This window comes from Anabrus simplex, chromosome X (assembly GCF_040414725.1).
Source record: "Anabrus simplex isolate iqAnaSimp1 chromosome X, ASM4041472v1, whole genome shotgun sequence".
Classification (NCBI taxonomy): Eukaryota; Metazoa; Arthropoda; class Insecta; order Orthoptera; family Tettigoniidae; genus Anabrus; species Anabrus simplex.
The window spans coordinates 116015688-116039323 of NC_090279.1; the positions used below are offsets into that span (position 1 = coordinate 116015688).

General features: G+C 41.3%; 1 protein-coding gene across 1 annotated transcript in view; it reads left to right on the plus strand.

Annotated features, from left to right (window-relative positions):
- The window catches only part of GluProRS (Glutamyl-prolyl-tRNA synthetase), a 399755-nt gene extending 377681 nt beyond the window's left edge, over nt 1-22074 (plus strand). Inside the window, exons 29-31 of the mRNA XM_068230702.1 lie at nt 3473-3633; nt 18021-18164; nt 19710-22074. Coding sequence (XP_068086803.1) covers nt 3473-3633; nt 18021-18164; nt 19710-19869 — 465 coding nt within the window. The 3' untranslated portion in view covers nt 19870-22074. The remainder of the gene's footprint in view (nt 1-3472; nt 3634-18020; nt 18165-19709) is intronic.
- The last annotated feature ends 1562 nt before the right edge of the window (nt 22075-23636 follow it).

The following is a 23636-nucleotide window of genomic DNA, read 5'->3' on the forward strand; positions in this document are numbered from 1 at the left end:
GCGAATAATAATGTGGCTCGGTGTTGCTCTGTGGGGATGGGGCCCTGAAAAAGAAACAACTTAATGAGATGTTTCGTTCTTGAAAGAACATCATCAGATTCCATCAAATGATGACCTCCTTTGTGTCAACTCACTGTGAGCTGTTAATGGCATCACAGTGTCTTGATTCTTCAATAGAAAAACTGGAATTCATCATCCAATCTGGATGGCAGCGATGATGATGCATCGAATTTTTAGCTTCTAACATAGACTCTCAGATGTGAAAAAGTAAGTTTTAAAATATATTTTAGGCAGTGTAAATTTTACTTATTTTTATAGGCATTTATCAATTAGAATAACATTTTTATTTTGTTAAATGTATTGCAACTTTTTAGGGGGAAATATAAAATGAATATCGCTCACCTCTTTGCTACCGTCCAGTCTGAAATGAGGAATCTCCTGTAATTGACACTTTCTTCATTCTACTCGAGACGGACTACGAGCACGAACTGCGGGAGGTTCATGAGGAAAGGACTTCCGGGGAGTGTGGTCTGCAGATTCCCGCTTTTAAGACTTTGTTTGATAAGTATTTTAAACCAGTGAAAACTAGTCGCTAAATATTTTAGTATCTCAGAATAAATTAAAAGCCTTTTTAATCGATTTAGGGATTAAAAATAGGAATTGTAGGAGTGTCAATTTGAGCACTTTAAGACACTATAGGACCACCGTTTCTAACCTTAAGTTATCCCTTCAGGAACAAAATAGGTTTTTGCATAAAATCCTAAGTCTAATCATGATGAACAATTGACTTCTCTTTAATTCAAATAAACGTATGTACATAACAATACGCCTCTCTTTTTACCAAAATGTTCCAGACTTATATCACGCAAAGTAAAATTTTCTTAATTGTACTATAGAAAAAGGATTACATTTACGAATCAAATTTTGTCTTTTAAGGTAGCAAATTCATAATAAGTAACAAATTAGATGTGAATATGAAAAAAAATAATTTCATGCATGATGTGAAAGAAATGGAAAAAAATAAAAAAGCTCGCAAATGTGATAAGTATATTGGCTCCTTTTCATATTTCATTGTCTGTATTAATAAAAACAAGTTGGCTTGGAGTGATCTGTATATATAAAGGTATAAAAATGAAAATAGACGTGATTTAATGAGGCACTTCCAGACATCTCAGAAACTTAAAACTTGGTATCAGAGAATCCCTAGAAAAATAGAAAATTTGCAAAATTCCTGCTGGGGGGTGGGGAGTTTCAAATTTGGGACTCAGCATAAGAATGCAGTCGGATATATTTATCCAAAGCGATAACGTAGGATTCGTGGGCTTAAAAGTTTGAAGAAAGTCTTAATTGCCCCCCCCCCCCTCTCCCCAATCAAGATGGCAGCACAATCTGCCAGATGAGCTAGAATCTAAGTGATCTACAACTTTGGTCCTATGACTTTGTGTCATATCTCTTTCCCTTATACGCTAGATTTGGCTGTGTTTCTCGATTGTACGTAAATTTTGTACTTTTTTACATGTTTATTTCATAGTTTGACACACTTATAATAAAGATGGCACAATCTGTGCCCCACATAGTGGCCATATGTGAACCAAATTGTATGTTTCTGTTACAAAAGTATTTGGAAAGTATTACAGTGTGTGAAAACTGTACCCAAATTTCGCTCTATTCAACGTTTCTAACTCATTCTGACCCATAAATAGAGGAGATACGAGAAAATGTCATAGGATCAACCATGTACATCGCTAAAAGAGGCGTCTTATGATGCAATCAGTTTGTCGATATGATGTACTGTTAAGCAGCAGTTAATCTGTAAGTTAATGTCCACAATATTGTAAACGTGCATATACTTTTGTATATCAGTCTATATTCATTGAAGTCAATTTGTAGCCATCTAGAAAGGGTGTGTCTGCCGTTATTATTAATACTTTACAAATTGATAGCAGGAGGGAGTCTCCCACATCTACTTTGACTGGCAGTGGGAATGGGCATTAGTAAGGAGGGCCTACCATTGTAATGAATTGACTCGATTTGACTAGCGGAAGCCAAGGGAGCTTTCAAATTTTGTTCAAAACTTCCCTACCCGATGGTGTCTGGCAGTAGACAAGGGTGCCTGCTGTTATATTTTAAAGTCGCTAACTCGAGTGTGACTGGCAGTAAGCTGACTGGATTAGGAAAATCGGCCTGTCATTATAATGATAACTCAACTGGAACATGTCTGGAAGGAGGAGAGGGGGCCTGCCATTGTTACGAAAATTCCCCAAATTGATTGTGACTGAGGTGGGCTTTTATCATCACAACTCGCACCTTACACGGGAAAGAACATATGGGGACGTCTTCGTGACCTTTCTTCAGTAACACTAAGAGACATGCAATGTAATAGTCTTTCTCACCCCACATACAGTAATTTATGTAGAAATCCGTATAGAGTGTTGAATACTGTAGCGAAGCACGGGCACATTTGCTACTTGAAAATAAAAGTACTAAATAAGTTCAGTGCTGAGACAGATAATTATAGTTTGGGAAGCAAAAAGAATAATTCCTTTAGCTCAAAAAGTGTCAAAGTTACAAAGTTACCTTGAGGGTTTTTTCCCCTCGAACTCGGTGAGGGATCCCACCTCGACCGCCTGAAGGGTAGTGTCCTGGAATGTAACGCACTTGGTCGGGGATGAAACTAGGAGGGCCTTTTGGGGGCATGGGTAGATTAGAAGAGAGAGAGAAGGCGCCCAAACATCCCGACATGCCTGGAGAAGAAGTGAGAAACCACTTCGAGGATGGCTGAGCTCACCTCTACTCAGTTGATCTCGTGAGCCTGAGTGGACCCCGTTTCAGTCCACGTACCCCTGTTCAAATGTCGTGGCAGAGCCAGGAATTGAACCTGGACCTCCAGTGGTGGCAGCTAATCACACTAACCACTACACCACAGAGGCGGACTATAAAGCTTCAAAATACGGCAAAAATGCTCCATATACATGACTTAACATGTACAAATATGCAAGTGTTCAATGTGTTAATACCGATAATTATTCTTTCATTGTGAAATTTCTTCTTTTGGTATCATTTCTTGTAATTGTGTTTAATTTCATATAGTAAGCAGGATTTGCCACCAGGACATCTCCCATTTGCGATGAGTCTGGGGGTTAGATTACACAACTTGCACCGGGCGAGTTGGCCGTGCGCATAGAGGCGCGCGGCTGTGAGCTTGCATCCGGGAGATAGTAGGTTCGAATCCCACTATCGGCAGCCCTGAAAATGGTTTTTCGTGGTTTCCCATTTTCACACCAGGCAAATGCTGGGGCTGTACCTTAATTAAGGCTACGGTCGCTTCCTTCCAACTCCTAGGCCTTTCCTATCCCATCGTCGCCATAAGACCTATCTGTGTCGGTGCGACGTAAAGCCCCTAGCAAAAAAAAAAAAAACACAACTTGCACTCGCTATGACACAAAATGTACCAAGACTTGAACTTGTGCAGGGTGTGCCGGTGCGTGTCGAGGTGGGGCCGAAAGACTTGAAACAGAAGCAAGTGGTAGCTGTTCGGCGGGACACGGGCGAGAAGCAGACCATTCCTCGGGAGTCCACCGTCGACCAAGTGCAACAGCTGCTGGAGGCCATACATAACAGTATGTTAGCTCGGTAAGTAAACATAGTACATGTCTTCCCTGCTTCCATTCTGAATATACGTCGTGTGACAAGTTGTGGTTGCGCCAAATCCTTGCAGTGTATGTATTGCTTGCAGCGCTACACTGCTTGGTATAAATCCTTTCCATTCAAAAGCTAACACATGCGATCTGAAATGAACTGTAGACTTGTGAATTTGGAACTTCACCAACCTAACTCACTCCCGATCCATCTTTATTGACAAACAACGGTTTCTTTCTTTCTGGCCGCACTTGCCATCATGACATTCAGAAGATGTAGCCATGCAGGTGAAGACAAAATGACAGAGTCAGCAGGTTTAGTGAAGTCAAAGCAGTCTGTGAAGAATTGAGTCTTGAATGAGCTCAGATATGTGATGAAGACATTAACATGTGTTATTATCACCATAAATTGTACATATCTTAAATGGTGTAATATTTTTAATTTAATGTATTGCTATCTTAATATACTGTAATAATGTTTGTGATACATTTAGCAGCTGAAGATGATCCCAATAGAGGATTAAAACTAGCCCTGTACTCATAACATACTTTTAAACAGAAATACAGTGAAACCCTCATAGTACGTTCCTCATCAACACGTTTTCCTGATTAGCACATCGTAAATTCAAAGTCTCAATTCTCACCGTATTAAATCTATACAAAAATATCTTGCTTATCGCATCATGAATCTTTGCTATTATCGCTTAGTACCATCACATTTTCCCTAGCCCTGGAAATGTTACTGTATTCGTCATCCCGTTTGAAAGAAGCGTGATATCCAACTCGGGTAAGAACCGTCGCCACAGTTGTGGGATTACAGAAAAGGCCCTTCTGAACTTCAAACGATAAGTTGCACTTTCGGGGAGCTTTGCTTGCCAGTTGGCAGCGAGATTGCTGAATAGCAGAGTGAGCCTGTTTGTGCTTGTATTTCATTCAGAAGGTGGAAGTGTATTTTGTGTTGAGTGAAGTGTAGCTAATATTTGTTGCGTGATACGGTAGCCTATATCTGGATTAGGAATATAATCATGAGAAATTGACTAGCGTGGTATATATTTGTCTTGTGATAGCCTAGTTAGGGATACAGAAAATGTGTAATTCCTTAATAACTTAATGAAGACAAAACTAAATCTGTCAGAAGGTGGACTGGCTTAAGTGTGCAGCCATCGCGAATGTAGAAACTCGCACCTTCGAGTTTCGACTCCATCGCTCAGATTGGTCGAAATTTTGTTTAATTCAAAATGGCGACCAAAGTCATTCCCCACAGTTGCACATGGATGTGTAACCTCCATCTCGGAGTAAATTACTCCAAAAGTAGCGTCTACTAAAGAAGTCCATACTACAGAAGTAAACTACTACGGGAGTTATTTACTCCGGAAGTAACGTCAGAGAGCTGAAGTACAATTCACTCTTTTAGTTACTGCTGTAGAAGTAGCTTTTGTTACTCACGGAGTGTAGTTGTGTTTGCATGTTTTCTTTAAAGAAATCTAAACAAACAAGGTTATGTGTGATAGGAAAGGAGGGAGATGGATGTAAGCAGAATAGATAAATGCTTGTTAGTAGAGATAATGAAGATCCCATGCAAAGGATATAGTGTACGAAACACAACGTAAAGATACCAGAGAAGAAGATAAATCCAGAGGAAAGCTGTGACAGAAGAATTCAATGCTTTGAGTAATGGAAAGCACAGTAAAGAGAAACTTAAAATTCTGTGGAAGGACTTAAAAGTGAAGGCTAAAAAGCAGAAAGCCATGGACATGCGGGGAAAAATTAAAACTGGTGGTGGTTTGTTCATATAGATTGCCTACATCCAGAGCAAATTTGTGAAGGACTACCGTATCACTATTGTGTTGCCGCTTGCTGTAAGTGTGATTTGGAAGATTTGGAATCGTATTTTCCACACTCCAAAAATGCGTTCCACAACATTGCAGATTTTTGCATGAGGAGTGTTGTACATGTGTTCCATGTGTTGTACATGAGGAATTTAGTACAGGCATAACCCTTATCTCCCACTGATATTCCAGTATATAAACCATGCTCAAAGTTTGCTGCAGATTTGTGCATCGGCAAACAATATTCATGATCTTCGTACTTGCATCGCAAATAACTTGTATGTTAATAGAAAAATACCCCTTCCGATTTATGAAAAGTTCACGGTTGTCACCAGCAGGTCACAAAATGGGAATATGCTTGCAGTCAATGTGTGGGGAAGGCTGCCAATGTTAAGAATTTCTTTTTATTTTCCAAACATTCATCATATCTGCAGCCATATCTATGTATCTCCCTGTTGACCTCACTAGTGCTGTAACCAAAACCGCGCAATGAAAGATGCAGCCATCAGTCGTGCGGTGAACGTTCATTAAATCACCGGCAACTAACTGGAAAGTTCCAGTACGAAAAACTCGCAGGGCACACAACAACTATAATTTGCAAGATACGGCTGAATTCTTGTCTGAATTTTTTTGCAAGTTATCTCCAAGTAGATTTTCAAGGAAAGTAAAGGATTCCTTTGTAAGACCAAAACATTCCTTAAACTCTTTCTCCGTGTACATATCGTACGTATCTCGCCTTTCACGCACTGTACGCACTATTACATTCCCGTGATTTGCTTCGTCGAGATCGTCAATATAATCCAAGTAATCGATAAACACGTTTGAAACGTCTTCCTCTCGTATACGACACGGTACAAGTCTCGTCCTAGCTTACTCCATGCATGACGTGAGAGTAAATTCTAACCTATATTTCTGCTTTATTTACTTCTTTAGTATTATACTACAAGATGGTGTTCTTCACATTTTACCCTTGTAGTAATTTAGTCCGGGAGTATCTGAAAGGACTAAAATACTTCGGAAGTAATATACTCTCGAGTAGATGTCGCTGAATGCTGACTTCAGGGAGTACTTTACAATGGAAATAGAACTTACTCTTGGTTGGTGCGTGCCACTCTAAGAGTGTTTAATAACCCACTGCTCCAAAATAAAAGGCTTCTACTTACCTTTGTTTTAGAAAGAGTATGACCCACAATAATACTTCGATATTTTTGTTGGCCCCTGTGCACATGTTTTCATATTTGTTGTCTGGTGTTTTTCACACCTTTCAGTGTACCGGTACTTGTTATTTTATAATCTCCACCAAAAAAAGTTTTCATATTTGTCTCTCATGTTTTTCACACCTTTTAACCCCTTAACTGGGGAATGGTTTCATAACATCAACCAGCCAGTGGGTAATTAGTCAGCGTAACGCGCACTTTTGGAATGGGTACAGTAGAGTGCGGCAGATGTAAATGCAAAACACAAAAACAAACCCCATGGCACTACAGCCCTTGAAGGGCCTCAGCCTACCAAGCGACTGCTGCTCAGCCCGAAGGCCTGCACATTACGAGGTGTCGTGTGGTCGGCACAACGAATCCTCTCGGCCGTTATTCTTGGCTTTCGAGACCGGGGCTGCTATCTCACCGTCGGATAGCTCCTCAATTCTAATCATGTAGGCTGAGTGACCTCGAACCAGCCCTCAGGTCCAGGTAAAAATCCCTGACCTGGCCGGGAATCGAACCCGGGACCTCCAGGTAAGAGACCCCTACACCACAGGCTGGCGTAGATGTAAATACTCAACAGAAAAAGATATTTTACTTGATTTATTTTAAATTATGAGTGATATAGTGGAAATTCAATAGCATTATGTTATTACGGTTTTTCTTGTAAACCCGTAAATATATACATGTATACACAGTGTGTTCATACAAAAGTGAATTTAAAAACTGTTCCTTTCATTATTATTATGACATTTTTTTCAAGTTTTCAGTTATGCATCAATAGGTTCTACATACTTTCTGGTTCATAAATCATTCAGAAATTGCGCACAGTGTGGTAAATACGGAAGCAAGGGCAAGCACAAAGGGCCACGTCACATTGCTCACAGTAGCAGACAGTTTCCCGTCCCCTCTGGTTTGACAGGCACACAACACGTTTTCTTGAGTGATTCCTACATCCGCTCGGCGGATTCTCAGATAATTCAACGTCTTTTCTAACCAAGCCATTATCACGTCACACGGAACAGTTTACCATCATACACAGACCAATTTACAAAACATTATCAGAACATGGGCGCCGGCCCTGCGGTGTAGGGGTAGCGTGCCTGCCTCTTACCCGGAGGCCCCAGGTTTGATTCCCGGCCAGGTCAGGGATTTTTACCTGGACCTGAGGGCTGGTTCGAGGTCCACTCAGCCTACGTGATTAGAATTGAGGAGCTATCTGACGGTGAGATAGTGGCCCCAGTCTCAAAAGCCAAGAATAACGGCCGAGAGGATTTGTCGTTCTGACCACATGACACCTCGTAATCAGCAGGCCTTCGGGCTGAGCCGCGTTCGCTTGGTAGGCCAAGACCCTTCAAGGGTTGTAGTGCCATGGGGTTTGGGGTATCAGAACATGGACAATGGAGTTCGCAGAACATCTGTATTGTAGTCACAACAACAACGACGACAACAACTCGCAAATTTAGTTATTTCAATGTACATATACACAAATAAATTCTTTACGAAAAATTTGGCGCATACCGTACAAGGCAACGCGAGACAGCTGTTGGACTGCCGCCTAGGCGCAAACTACCCGACTGGAGTGAGACTGGATAAAAATGAATAGGACAGCAATAATCACATCTAATATGAATGGAATTTGTTTTAAATCACGATAGTAGATGGCAGAAGTGATTAAGAATAGTCAGACGTCTATAGGAAGCTAACCCTACGTAAGAACACATTTAGAAGTACAAGCCCAGTGAAGGGGTTAATACTTTCCTCTCATCTTTAGAAATAGTAGATAGGCCTATAATTTTCACTGTACTCATGGATACACGACGTAAAATGCCCTTGTGTCGGGAAAAATCGTATCTAGTGTTTCCATATCCCTGTTGGATAGTTTTTATTCGTATATTCATTAGTAAGTTTTCTCGCTTAACATGTTCTTTTTCCTTGTCCCCTGCAGAAACATCTTACCGAGGTTTCACTGTACATATAATTAACACTATACAAGTACAGCAGAAGTCTGCTATAGCAAGAACACTCGACACATTTGTTACTCAAACATTGTACATAGTTGTCATGTTATATTGTGTTCATTCTTAGTACCATAGCACAAGGTCCACAACCGTTATGTACTACCAGGACCTACTGAATTCCATCTGATACACCATGTGTCTAAAATCATACTGAAATTGACCTACAACACAGAGCATCTCATTTGTACTTTTATACCCAGACTTTTTAGCATGTTTAGTGTACTTTTATTATATATTGCTCACCTATGTCACTCATAATATTTCACTTTCATTTGCAACGTTTTTGGAGCGCCATAGCACCTGCCTATTTCAACCACCGAGCTCGATAGCTGCAGTCGCTTAAGTGCGGCCAGTGTCCAGTATTCGGGAGATAGTGGGTTCGAACCCCACTGTTGGCAGCCCTGAAGATGGTTTTACGTGGTTTCCCATTTTCACACCAGGCAAATGCTGGGGCTGTACCTTAATTAAGGTCACGGCCGCTTCCTTCCCTCTCCTAGGCCTTTCCTATTCCATCGTCGCCATAAGACCTATTTGTGTCGGTGCGACGTAAAACAAATTGCCTATTTCAACCACACATCATTGTAAATTATATATTCATAAGGTTCTTACCGCTTAGAAACATGTTTTAGGATTTCATCAAATGTTGTGTATGATGATGACCCCGAGTAGGGTTGAAACTAGTCCCATGTAATGTAAATAACATTGTAAATACAACTATAGGTGGAAAACTCCTGTTTATGTTATCTCAGTTCAATACGGACCAACAACATGAAGTTCATAACCCTTGATGCATAAACATGCTAAAATGCAGTGGTGTATGGAATAAAGTCGCTGGCGACAGGAATGGCAGTAGATAGTAAATAGCCGCAGACAGGCGAAGAGGCATCGTATTTTGACTGCATTCGCACAAGACATACAATGCCAACTCAAGGCCTTATGGTGTGGGGTGCTATTGGGTACAGGGGTCCCGGGTTCGATTCCCAGAAGAGTCGGGAATTTTAACCTTAATTGGTTAATTTCGCTGGCACGGGGGTTGGGTGTGTGTGTCGTCTTCATCTTCATTTCATCCTCATCTCGGCGCGCAGGTCGCCTACGGGAGTCAAATCGAAAGACCTGCATCTGGCGAACCGAACTTGTCTTTGGACACTCTCGGCACTAAAAGCCACGCCATTTCATTTCATTTTACAGTTGGTGTGTGTCCAGGCCACTGTGACCAGTTTGACCTATGTGAATGACATCCTGTGAACCATAGCCATACCCATTCTGCATGACACCCCAGACGCCATATTTCAGCAGGACAATGCGTGACCACGTGTTGCTGCATGAACAAGTGCCTTCTTGTTGTCACAGGATGTCAGACTGCGGCGCTGTGACCCAATACCAACTACCAAAGATGAACTGTGGAACCAGGTGAATGCAGCATGGATGGCTATACCCTGGGACGCCATTCGCGCCTTATACAAGTCGAATCCTTCACACATGGAAAAATTTATCAGTGGTTGTGGAGGACCCAGTGTCTACTAGGCAACAGGACACATGCTGAACCTAGGTGACTGAAATGCTAATCGTTTCTGCAGAATATACTAAATGGACATGTCCTGTGAATATGAACTTCCTATCTCTAGTCTTTCAAGGTGTTCTGTTTTTTATGAACATGGGTGTATATGCACTCCAGCGATTATACTGAATGTGATTAGTCATCTTCGGCATAGATATTTCGCTATGTGCACTACCGAGCTCTCTGGTCGACATTCGAACTCAAAGTCGATATCGGAGTCGATTAGTAATACTCATCAACTGGTGTTCTACAAGCACAATTCGAAATGAAAGAGAGCATGTTTTCGTAATTAATGCGTAAACAACATGGCTGATGGCAGCAGTTAACTTGTTAGAAATAAAGACTGAATAAACGATCGCTTAATTTTAAAACTATGTGGTGAAATTGAGCAAGAATATGATACACCTCAAGATGCGGCGCAGCGTGGGCGACTGATCTCGGAGGTTAGTTTATTCAGTAAAACCTTATCAGGCGTTTCTGTAGGGGACAAGGAAAGATAATGTGTTAAGCGAAATACTATTGAATACATGAATAAAAACTATCCAACACAACACTTGATATGTTTTTTTCTCACATGCGTGCATTTTATGTTGTGTATGAACGGGTATAGGCTATCTACCATTTCTAAATGTGCGATGCATTCCATGCTCTGACGTTTGCTCTCTGGTTCAAAGTGGTGAACCCATGTTTCATCTCCAGTGATTTCAGAAACGTTTCACTTTCGTTAGCATGACGGTCCAGTGGGCGCTTCTGCTCTTCGTCTCGAACAGACTCGACAGCCTGTTATGCATGATTTCATAGGCAGCACCATGGCTATTGTGCATATGCAGAGATGCCAACTATTACAATTCAGTCGTTATAATTACTAATTACCCATCATATTCCTTTACGAATGACACACCACAAATTACGAGTTTTTGTTGATTTTGTAAATATAAGTGTGTGAAGTGCTCGAAAGTATACTCAAGGAATGCCATTACAGCTTGAATTCTCAGAATATTCTTTTAGGATTTCTCAGTAATCATTTATACTCCTGCCCTTTCCTGTCCCTTGTTTAGGAATATTTAGAGTTTTCACGTGCCGAATGCAGTATGTGCTTCCAGTACCAGAAAAATAGCCACCTTGTGAAGTTCGTATATCTTGAGGAGTTGTCTGTTCGTCACATGATCAGTCTTCCATGCAAGTATCTAAGATCTTTTGTCTTTGTTTTGACGGCAGAGTGGTGGCAAACTCCGTTCATTGTGAATACTGTGTGCGGAACTGTTGAAGTATTTATTGCTCTTCTAGGATATGCTAATTGTGTGTTACAAAATGCAAAAATTTGAAATAAACAATGAAGTGATTTCTTGTGTAGGAAAATACATGTGGTGACGTTACCGTGACTAGTGATGCTGGTAAGAAACCAAAAATTGTTAAAAAATTAAGGAGGAATACTCGAAAGAACGGCCCTGTTTGCTGTGTTCCTCAAAATCTCCTTCAGACATGTTTTGTAGTGTGTGTAGCCGCGATTTTTCAGTTGCGCATGGTGAACGAGATGACTGCTGTAAACACGTGGCTAGTCGGGCTGAGAGGCACAAACAACAATTTAGCCATTGAAAGCTCAGTAACAAACGCGGAGTTCCTGTTTACGATTTTTCTTGTTGAACACTACTTGCCTTTAGCCTGCAGTGACCATTTGGGACGTTTGTCCACGAAAATAGCTTCAAAGTACGGTTGTGCGAGAACAAAAATGGTAAGAGAGTTAATGAAGTCCCAGCCCTTTGTCCTGGCAACAGATGGTAGTAACGATATGAATGACAAGAAGCTCGACCCACTGTTGTGAATTTTTCGCTGGGGAATCTACGCAGTTGTCAGCGATAATTCTTACAATTCGGGAATCTAATGACAATACAGGCAAAGGAATACTCAATGTTTTGGATGATGATTGGAAGAAAACTGCGTAAGTTTTGCATGTGATAATGCAAGTGTTTCCAAAGGTGTGAGCTCCTTTATTTGTAAAGAAAATCCTAATATTTGTGTGCTTGTCATCTTGTGCTTTTGGCTGCTCAAAAGGGGTGCAGTGTTCTTTTAAATATTCAAATACCCCCTGCGGGTGGGGGACGCACATGTAGAATATACCCACGGTATCCCCTGCCTGTCGTAAGAGGCAACTAAAAGGGGCTCTCAACTTCCGAGTGTGGATTGGCGACCATGGGGCCCTTAGCTGAGTCTTGGCATTGCTTCCGCTTACTTGTGCCAGGCTCCTCACTTTCATCTATCCTGTCCGACCTCCCTTGGTCAACTCTTGTTCTTTTCTGACCCCGACGGTATTATAGCATTCGAGGCCTAGGGAGTCTTTCATTTTCACGCCCTTCGTGGCCCTTGCCTTTCTTCGTCCGTTACTTCATTTTTCAAAGTGACGGATCCCTTCTTTATTCTCTCTCTCTCTCTCTCTCTCTACCCCCTGTGGCTGGGGGACGCAGATGAAAAATACACCCATGGTATCCCCTGCTTGTCGTGATAGGAGACTAAAAGGGGCGACCAAGGGATGATTGTCTTAGAACCATGAAATTACTTCTGATCAGTACCATCACGCGGGGAACACCATGTGTCACCTGTACTTGCGAGTAGTACCACTATATTAGGTATGAAATAGGTTTGTGATTAGTAGCAGCAAAGAGTTGGGTCTCCTGTGGGTTTCCAGTACCCGTGAGTCGTACCCATGTGAGCAGCACCGCGGGTCTGGGCGTTGCCTGTGAGTTGTACCACTATATGAGCAACACCGTGGATCTGCATTGCCTGTGATTAGTACCCACTATGTGAGGAACACCACGGGAATACCGGCACCCGTGACTAGTACACCTAGGTGAGGAACCTCATCGGTTGCGTTGGCTATGAGTGGCGCCATTGTGTGAGAAACACCATAGGTCTCCGTTACCTGTACGAAGTACAATACTTGTGAGTAGTACCATCATGTGTGGAACACCGTGAGTCTTCGCTACTTTTGATTAGTACCCCAACGTGACAAATACCATGGTTCTACTTTACTAGCGATAAGTACCATTCTGAGGGGCCTTTGACCTGGATTTTGGACCCTTTTAAACAACAAGCATTATCATCATCATCTAAATATTCAAATGTGAACAGTTTTTAATTGATATTTAGTACTATTTGCTGCAGTGTTCAAAGAGGTAGGAGGTCTTAGAACAGTGCAACCCTTTAAAAATGCTCTCCTGAGAATCAGATTCTGACAAGGCGAACTCAAATTTCTGAAACTTAAGGAACAGTTTGAAAATTCATCTACTAAGCTTTACCTTTTGTTTCTCAGCTCCGTTCTTGCACTTTTCAACTCCTTAAATGTATTCCTTCAACAAGAGACACCACTTATTCATAAACTTCATTCAAAGTTGAATTAATTTTTCAGTGACCTTGTTTTTGCTTAGTGAGAGCATCTTCTGTTCCAGAGTCCCAGAGTAATTTGCTTGATGTGAAATTTAGTTCTGCTAATTTACAGAAAAATGACAGTGGGTTGGTCATTGGGGCAAACACAAGGGCTTACATAAGGGCAGTTTCTCGAGATGAAACTACATTGAAAACGTTTTATTCCGATGTGAGACTGTTCTATACAAAAGCATGTGAGTGTATTGTCAACAAATGGCCAGTTAGGGATGTTTCTCAAGCATGCTGAAGTTGCTGATGTTTTCCAGAGGAAATCCAAAAGTTTTTCTATCAATATGATTTATAATTGACCAGTTTCCTAAAATTCTGTCAACAGAAGAAATTGAATCTTTGTAAACTGAGTTTAGTCATTTGCAATTTGATGGATTCCTTTTTTTTTTTTTTTTTTTTTTTTTTTTTTTTTTTTTTTTTTTTTTTTTTTTTTGCTAGGGGCTTTACGTTGCACCGACACAGATAGGTCTTATGGCGACGATAGGATAGGAAAGGCCTAGGAGTTGGAAGGAAGCGGCCGTGGCCTTAATTAAGGTACAGCCCCAGCATTTGCCTGGTGTGAAAATGAGAAACCATGGAAAACCATCTTCAGGGCTGCCGATAGTGGGATTCTAACCCACTATCTCCCGGATGCAAGCTCACAGCCGCGCACCTCTACGTGCACAGCCAGCTCGCCCGGTGATTCCCTTTTGACAAGGATGAAAGGACTGACAGATTTTGGTTTGAAATATTGAAGATCACTGATGCTTCAGGAATAATGAAGTACCCTTCAGTGAGTAAGCTAATGATGGCTATTCTTCTAGTTCCCCATAGCAATGCTCCAGTCGAAAGAGATTTTACTTTTGTAAGGAAGAACAAGACTGAATTCCATGCTAATATGAACACCGAACTCTTTAAGTGCTCTGTTAGTACAGAGGATGCACATGATATCAAAAGGAAAAGCAGGACACCCGTGTACCTTTACCATATAGTAACTGCAAGTTGCTAAGCTTCCACTCAGATATGTACTGCAGATCAGCTGTTACTCTAGCAGGTATATGCCAGTCTTTGAATATGTTACATCAGGTTGAATTGTATGTTATTCATTGATTTTTCAGTGATATGTGAGTTAGCAAGATCTGGGGGGGGGGGAATCTATGGTCGCTGCCCCCCCTGGTGCCCCAACGGCTGCGTTTCCAATTGCCTTTCTTGAAAGTTGGCATTCCTGCATATGGCTTGCCATGTCATCAACAGTCTATTATTCAGGATTATATCATGCACTTGTTCAATATTGGCATCACTTACGGCTGCAGATGGATGCCTGGATGTTTCCTCATCCTTCACACTCGTGCGACCCTTTTAAACTGTTCAGTTCACTGGTAAACACTTCGCTGTGGCAAAACATTGTCCCCGTTTTATGCTGAAAGTCTTCTATGAATTTCCGCTCCTGGTGCACCCTCCGACGACAAAAAACTGATTACGGAGCGCTTTTCTTCCTTGGTGCAAACAGAGAGTGGCGCAACAGTGCAACCAGTACTGATCTGATAATGCTGAAACCTGCCACTTAGAGCAAAATTGCAGATACACTATGTGATCAAAAGTATCCGGACACCTGGCTGAACATGACGTACAAGTTCGTGGCGCCCTCCATCGGTAATGCTGGAATTCAATATGGTGTTGGCCCACCCTTAGCCTTGATGACAGCTTCCACTCTCGCAGGCATACGTTCAATCAGGTGCTGGAAGGTTGGTTGGGGAATGGCAGCCCATTCTTCACAGAGCGCTGCACTGAGGAGAGGTAGCGATGTCGGTCGGTGAGGCCTATCACAAAGTCGGCGTTCCAAAACATCCCAAAGGTGTTCTATAGGATTCAGGTCGGGACTCTGTGCAGGCCAGTCCATTACAGGGATGTTATTGTCGTGTAACCACTCCGCCACAGGCCGTGCATTATGAACAGGTGCTTGATCGTGTTGAAAGATGCAATCGCCATCCCCGATGTGCTCTTCAACAGTGGGAAGCAAGAAGGTGCTTAAAACATGAATGTAGGCCTGTGCTGTGATAGTGCCACACAAAACAACAAGGGAGAAAAGCACGACCACATCATAACACCACTGCCTGAATTTTACTGTTGGTACTACACACGCTGGCAGATGACGTTCACCAGGCATTCACCATACTCACACCCTGCCATCAGATCGCCACATTGTGTACCATGATTAGTCACTCCACACAACGTTTTTACACTGTTCAATCGTCCAATGTTTACGCTCCTTACACCAAGCGAGGCGTCGTTTGGCATTGACCTGCGTGATGTGTGGCTTATGGGCAGCCGCTCAACCATGAAATCCAAGTTTTCTCAGCTTCCGCTGAACTGTCATAGCACTTGGAGTGGATCCTGATGCAGTTTGGAATTCCTGTGTGATGGTCTGGATAGATGCCTGCCTATTACACGTGACGACCCTCTTCAACTGTCGGCGGTCTCTGTCAGTCAGCAGACCAGGTCGGCCTGTACGCTTTCGTGCTGTTCGTGTCTCTTCACGTTTCCACTTCGCTATCACATCAGAAACAGTGGACCTAGGGTTGTTTAGGAGTGTGGAAATCTCGCGTACAGACTTCTGACACAAGTGACACCCAATCACCTGACCACGTTCAAAGTCCGTGAGTTCCACGGAGCGCCCCATTCTGCTCTCTCACGATGTCTAATGACTACTGAGGTCGCTGCTATGGACTACCTGGCAGTAGGTGGCAGCACAATGCACCTAAGATGAAAGACGTATGTTTTTGGGGGTGTGCGGATACTTTTGATCACATAGTGTACTTGCTACCTCAGACTACAGGGGTAACACAAACAAGGCACAAACACAGTTAAAAGGGGAAGGTAAGAGTACAATACACAATATAAGAAAACACTACACACTCGGAAAAACAGTAGCTAGCATTACGCGGATCTCCAACAAAACAAGTACGTAACTATCAGTAGGGCCAACTAGTGAACGACCAAAACGGGAAGATGGAAGGGCTGGGAACCTACCAAAGGCATGGACATGGCTTAGATAGCGGATTCCGAAATAAATCCCCGTGATCCTTAGATTTGAAAAATATTATTTACAAAATAATCTTACAAATACATTCCAAGTTACGAGCTATAAGTTCAGTAGTATCCATAGCTTATTTCCTAGCAGTGTAAATTCAAATTTCAAAACAACTATACATCTAGTTACCAATGCAGTAGTACAATGCAATTTACAGGTTATCCAAAGTCTAGCGTACCTGAAGTGATACAGAACTACCAGAGGCAAACCTCAAGGGAAATAATATTGAACTACAATATACATATTTTAGTGAAACAAGAAATGGGAATGCCTCGGAAACGAACAGGTAAGTCCAGCTGAAAAACTAAGGCGTCATAAGTAACTAATTTGGTGAATCTAGGCGAGGTTAGGGCAGGCTCCTGTATGAAAAGCAAATCGGAACATTACGGAAATTTTAGCAGGACGGAATTCAAGAGTGCTTACCCGAGGAGAGAGCCATCCCGGAAACCGGGGGACGTCATCCAGATAGGCTGCTCGCAGACAGATAGACCAAGACCGACAGATTTCAGGATACAGAATTCATTCGAACACTGCCTCGCTCACTATATATAGGAAATTCCGGCCTTGGAGGCAGCCAATCAGCGTGCACGAGTTCCCTATCGCCACCTAGATTCACCAATCACAACCTTACTTTCGATCGCGAACTTTGAGTAACATTCTAGAATACGCATGATCGCGAAAGTCGTGTTTTTCCAGAATAGACAGAACACACTTTCTAGAACACATACCAACAAATTAACACACCCTGTACAAAAGTTATGTAACTTTCTGGATCTTTCCAGGAACTATAGACAGAATTCTACTATTTACAAATGCCTACAGTACAGGTTAGGTCAATAAAAATAAAACATCATATCGTATTTTACAAACAAAGTCTTCAACAAAATACATTCCACTCGCATTACATAGTTCACTTGTAACATACTTATTGACTTGTCTACGTATTTTCTCTATCATTTCATAAAAAAATAAGGCATTGCAATTTAGATCTACTATTGTATTAAATTCATATTCGTTGTTCATCATTATTTGTTTTAAATTCTAGTCAGTGGATACATTTTAAAATTTCATTCCATCTCATACCACTAGGGGCCAGCGACCTAGATGTTAGACATCATTGTCGTCATCATCATCATTAGTACGTCATGAAAAAGGACCTGAAATTAGTGAAGTCCAGAGTAGTGAGTGTTAACTCTACCAAATGTTTTTCAGTTTATTTTAATTGATAATGACTGTATTTCTTTCTAAATAGTGGTAACCACTGATGTGTTCACAGAGCTACCGAGGACCTGCAGAAGCACATGGTGGTGAGCACCAACTGGGATGACTTCTGCGCTCAGGTGAATCACAACAACATCATTCTGTCTCCGTTCTGCGGTGATATTCCTTGCGAGGACAAGATAAAGAAAGACACACAAAGGTAGGAGTTCTCTGCACTCTTATCATCTAAAAGCACAGTCTCGTATGAATTTATCAGAACAAGATTTCTTTTTTTTAAATAATTTCCCAGTGGTTATAAAAACTTACCACTTGTTATTAGATCCCTCACTTTTGTGTATGCATTGTTCGTTCACTGAGAATGGCCGACTTGCTGAAGAGGTCTACGCAAGTATAACAGCAGCTTGGATGAAGGGGCAAACAACTTGTTACACTTTATGGTTGCGAGTGATGGACGAGTATGACTTGAGCAGAGCATCAATTCGCTGGTGTCGCTGAATTGTATCACATATCCAGTGGAAACATCAGAAAAGATGCCCCATTGCAGTGATGGTGTGAACATTTGCTGACTGCAGGCACCTGTAGGTCACAGTTTAGAAGTCATTGGCAGAAAACCAAAAGGTTGGCGCAAGCAGCAGTGAACCGATACTCTTCATAAAGATCTGAAGGGTGTCAGTCTCCACCAGGACGGAACTAAGTGGAGACGCAGGCCCTACCAGTAGGCACAACAAATTAGAGATGGGTAAAATAATGTAGTGGACACAGGACTTCTCTTAAAATAAAGAGTGCACACAACATCCTGTTCCAAAATAAGTGCTCTGTATCACCTGCACTCCATAGGGATTACATCTACTAGTAACAGGAATGAGAAGGATCGATATTTCGTGTTGCCTCTCATCCTGGCAATTCCTGTGGTCTCCGAGGGTGTTAGAATGCCGTACAGAAAGAACCCGTTGTCTGGGGTTCAGACAGCACAGGGTTACATTCCAGAAACCTAGTAAACAATTATGTCATGGTCTACAATGCTATTGTCCTGGACAAAAACTGTGTAACTTTCTGATGCGCAGGTAACTTCTCACTGTTGTCAGATGTACGTGGCACAAGGAAGGCTTATTGTCCTGTGCAACAGTAGGTCTGCGTCCCTAATTTTCGCTTACAGCTCTGTGAAAGAATGTGTGGATGTTTCATGGATAAATACTCCGAGTTAGTCGTAGCAGCGGATATGACATCACTGTTTTAGCTGTGGACAGGTCATCCAATGATCTGGGTCTTGCACTGAACTTGTCCGTACTGTGGGAGTTGGCTGTGCAGTTTGGGTCGTGTAGCTGTGAGCTTGTTTTCGGGATGTGGTGGGTTCGAATCCCATCGTCGGCAGCCCTGAAGGCAGTTTTCTGTGGTTTTCCATTTTCATCACAGGTAAATGCAGGGCCACGACCGCTACTTTCACATTCCTATCGCTTTCCCATCCTTGCATCACTGAAAACATTTGATGTGTTAGTGCGCCGTTAAACCAATAGCGAGAAAAGAAGTTGTCCCCACCACATGGGGTTGACCTACAGTTTGTTTCAGCATCTAGATAGAAAGTTATTCCTAGATCTCGGTCTGCTGCTCCAAACAGCATAAACTTCTTTCTAGAATACAGATGGTAAATGACAACCACGCTCATCTCCTCCTCCCACCCTGGCCTCTCATTGTGTGTTACCCTTCACTTAGCAGGAAGTTTTAATAATTATAATTTTTATTGTAGGGATGACGTTAATTTGGAACCTGGAGCGCTGTCGATGGGTGTGAAGAGCTTGTGCAGTCCGTTCGAACAGCCAGCAGCCATCAAGCCCACAGACAAGTGTATCTACCCCACCTGCTCCAAGAAGCCTCTACAGTACACTCTGTTTGGTCGCAGCTACTAGACTATCATAAGATCTGTACCGAGAAGTTGTAAGACATTGTATTGCAAGAAAGAAGGTTGTGTAGCATTGAGAAAACTTTCTACTCTCATACAATCCTTTCTCCATACATCGGCAGAAAATTTTGGTTTAAATTTTCTTGAAAGAATGTGAAGGATTCTCTGTGCATGACCCTCACATCATTCCAGATGGAGTCTTCGAAAAGAACACAGCGTTTCAAGTTGGATTGTCATAAATCATTGCCATTTCTCCTCGTCCAGGTGCAGCTGGTCCCTATCCTCAGTCCTCTCTTGTCAGGTCGTTAATTAAGTCCCTCAGCCTCTCTTTCGTTTCTTTTATAGTCCTATGTTTTGTTCTGCAATTCTTAGTCTTAATTCATGTTAAATATTGGAACCATCTCAGTCTGTTTCTCTCCATTTAATTTCTCTGCTATTATTTCATTCCTATGTATTCATTTCTCAGATCATTTGATTTCCTCTGGCACTTCATCGTAGTCATTCTCCAACGCTTGTTTCCTGGGTGTATTATACAAGCTCTTGCTGCTTCCATCTTCATACATTTTTCTATTCTTGGACATCACCCCGCTTTAAGTATGTCCTTGCCACCGTCCCATTTGTACTTCATTCCTGATCTCACCTTCAAATTTCTTTTCTGCAGCCTACATTTTCATCCTTCTTTGTCAGTGCCCAGGTATCAGCTGTATGCACTTTAATTTGCCTTGCACATTATTGTGTAGTGAAAATTGAGATGATCATCCAAAATAATCCACGCGATTGAAATAACAGGTTCAGTACCTAACTATTCAAGATGCCAACATGTGGGTCCAGTAAATTAAATCGACAGAGTTTACCCACAATTTTGGTTTGGTCATTAGTCGCTGCTGGTAGCAGTCTTGTAATATACCTAGTCACTGTGTAAGTTCTGCCCCTGTCCCTCGTACTCAGACAGCTAGCATGACAACTTCAACAAGTCTGTGTGTGTTACTATTCCCTACTGGCTACACTTGTGGTGTACTGTACACATATTACTCAAAATATCCACACTTTGCCATGATACATTTCTTGAAATCTAACACCACTTCTAGCAGTATTGGGGCTACTGCCTTCATAAAATCTGCTTTTAAGGACTTGATACTTAGAGTACACTCTCAGAAAAGTCAGAGCTTCGACAAGCGGCATTGAACTCTGGCACACTGAACTCCAGAAAGCGTTGTTGATATGGCCTTGAGGGCAGACGTGGAGTCCTGCTGAAATATGCAGTGCTTACCTGCAAACAAGGTGGGGCTTAAGGGTACCATGAACCTTTGCAGAATGTTGCCCTGGTAGTTGTGGCACGTGTTTTCGTCCCTCTTTCACAGAAAAGCAGTGATGTGTCACCTTCGCTTGACACTCCCCACCAAACCATCTCATTCCACTTTTGGGAACTTGGCAGTGGCTTCCCAAGAGCTGTGAGCATCCTGGAAGCTCATTTTTCTTCCACAATAAAAATGTTTCTCCAACAGTATGTGGCATGTTTTTCATTTCCTGTGCAATGATTCTTTGCTAACGAAGCAGATTTTTTCAAATTCTCTTGGCGACAGCTTTGATGGCTGCCGGTGTCCTGTCATCTTCTTGTGTTGTTTGAAGGATTAATACACAAATTTACTTGTGTTTACATCAGTCGTAACTAGTCAAAAATCTTGTCTGGAGTGTCATTCCACTTCTATTAGACGATCACAGCAATGCGGTTCTTTTTCACTCCCCATTCCTTGATAGCTGTGCTGCAAGGAAAATCTCAACTCCTTCCTCTCAAAGCTCAGATCATAAGACCACTTTGTTGCAAATACCACAGCAAGAGTGACTCGTGGAGAGAACTTACGGCACGACCAATTAGATCCCTCAAAGTTGTTGACCAGAAACTGTACTGTTGTTGAACTGGAGATGTACTTCAGACTCACTCTGCTGTACTAATAAAAGGAATTAGAGTCTTTGTGTAATCCTTACTTTTGTGTGAGAGATTTATTGCCAGAAAATGTAGCGGAACACTTCTCGGTACATATTTTGAACTGTAGCATCTAACAGGTCTAATTGTATGTTTGATGTGTGCTCCTCATGTACAGAGTGAACAGAATCCTTTAAACACTATGTTACGAGCTTTCAGCAGGTGTTATGGATTTTTATGTAAATTTGTAACTTAAATGGCACTAATTAAGAGAGTTCTGAAAACACATTGCATCTTATTTTTCCTTACCTTTACCACCAAAACTAGACTAAACTGGATTATTCTTGCTGGGTGGAGTAGCTCAGAGCTGAAGTTGGCAGGTCCACTTCTGACTCACTTCGATGGTATTTGGTGCTCAAATACGTCAGGTTTATGGCACGTGAAAAAAAAAACTCTTATGGGACTAAATTCTGGCAGCTCGGCATCATTAAGAAGTTCTTTCTAAATTGATGTTGGTTTTTTACTGCAAACCGTAACATAAAAACCCTCATAGTGGGCTGTGTGTTAAAGATAGCTATAACATTTAATCCCAAATACCACTCGCACTTCTTTTGCAGATATATTGCTTCTTAAATTCAGGTGTGGGTCATATTTAAGCCTTTAGTATCGAGGTCTCATAATACATTGTTCCGAAGATGTGGCAACAGCAGTTTCATATCATGCGACTTGGCAACTCCTGAAATCTCACTCCGTCGCTCACTTCCGCGTTACTGGAGTCACATGGTGTGGCAGTTCATTAACACTTTGTGTTCTGAGTAAAGAAGCATCAGTGGTAACAAATGATGAATTAAAAAAGCATTTGTGGTCCCTTACAATGAGTGAATTGTAATGGAAGATGAAACTATCAGAAATCGTTGCCAGCAGAAAATATAATATTGATGCATTCACGATTGGAGGATGAAGAAGGAAATGTTATTAAAAAGTAATGGGGATTGTAGAGCTTACCAAGGGCAGAGTGCAGTTTCCTAAAATTGAAGACCGGCCTAATAAATACATGAATGAAAGAGAACTAGGATACGGTGTATGAACAGAAATGTGTCAATTAAAATCATTAGAGATTGTGAAGGAACTTTAAAAGGAAGAATTTACTGCAAACCGTGGGTGGATAAGGAATTTTTATCAAAGAAATGGATTGTGTATGTGAAGATGTACATCTCCTTCACAACGTCTCCCTGTTGCCTCTGACGAAAAGTTGACGGCCTTTCATTGCCACATTATTCTTTTGCTGAAGCAAAATTCCTATTTGCTTTCTCAAATTGGGAATGCTGATCAAATACCTATTTATTTCAAAATGCCACTAGATAGATAGATAGATAGATAGATAAAGCCTTTATTTTCTGTGGCAAAGTTAGGGCTCTTGGCCCTTTCTTACACTTAACCACACACATATTATTATTATTATTATTATTATTATTCCATACAATGACATTAACTTAAAACACTAAGAACTACAAATAACACTAATTTTTAAGACAAAAATATGAATATATACATGCAAAGAAGAATGATAAAAAAAGTAACTGCCTACATAATACAGGTTTGAGGAAAAAGAAAAAAAAAAAAATCAATACACAACAAAAGAAATAAGAATGTAAAAATACTAATAAGCTTAATAAAAATACTAAATGAAAATTTAACTAATTGTATCCTTGCAAGACTAGATCTAAGTTAAATACTGTACTTACTACTAGCTATTTTTAGACTACTTCTACTTCGTAAATACAATGTGGATGTTTTTAATTTAATTTAAATTATTATATTAAAACAATATTTATTTTATTGTGCAATAA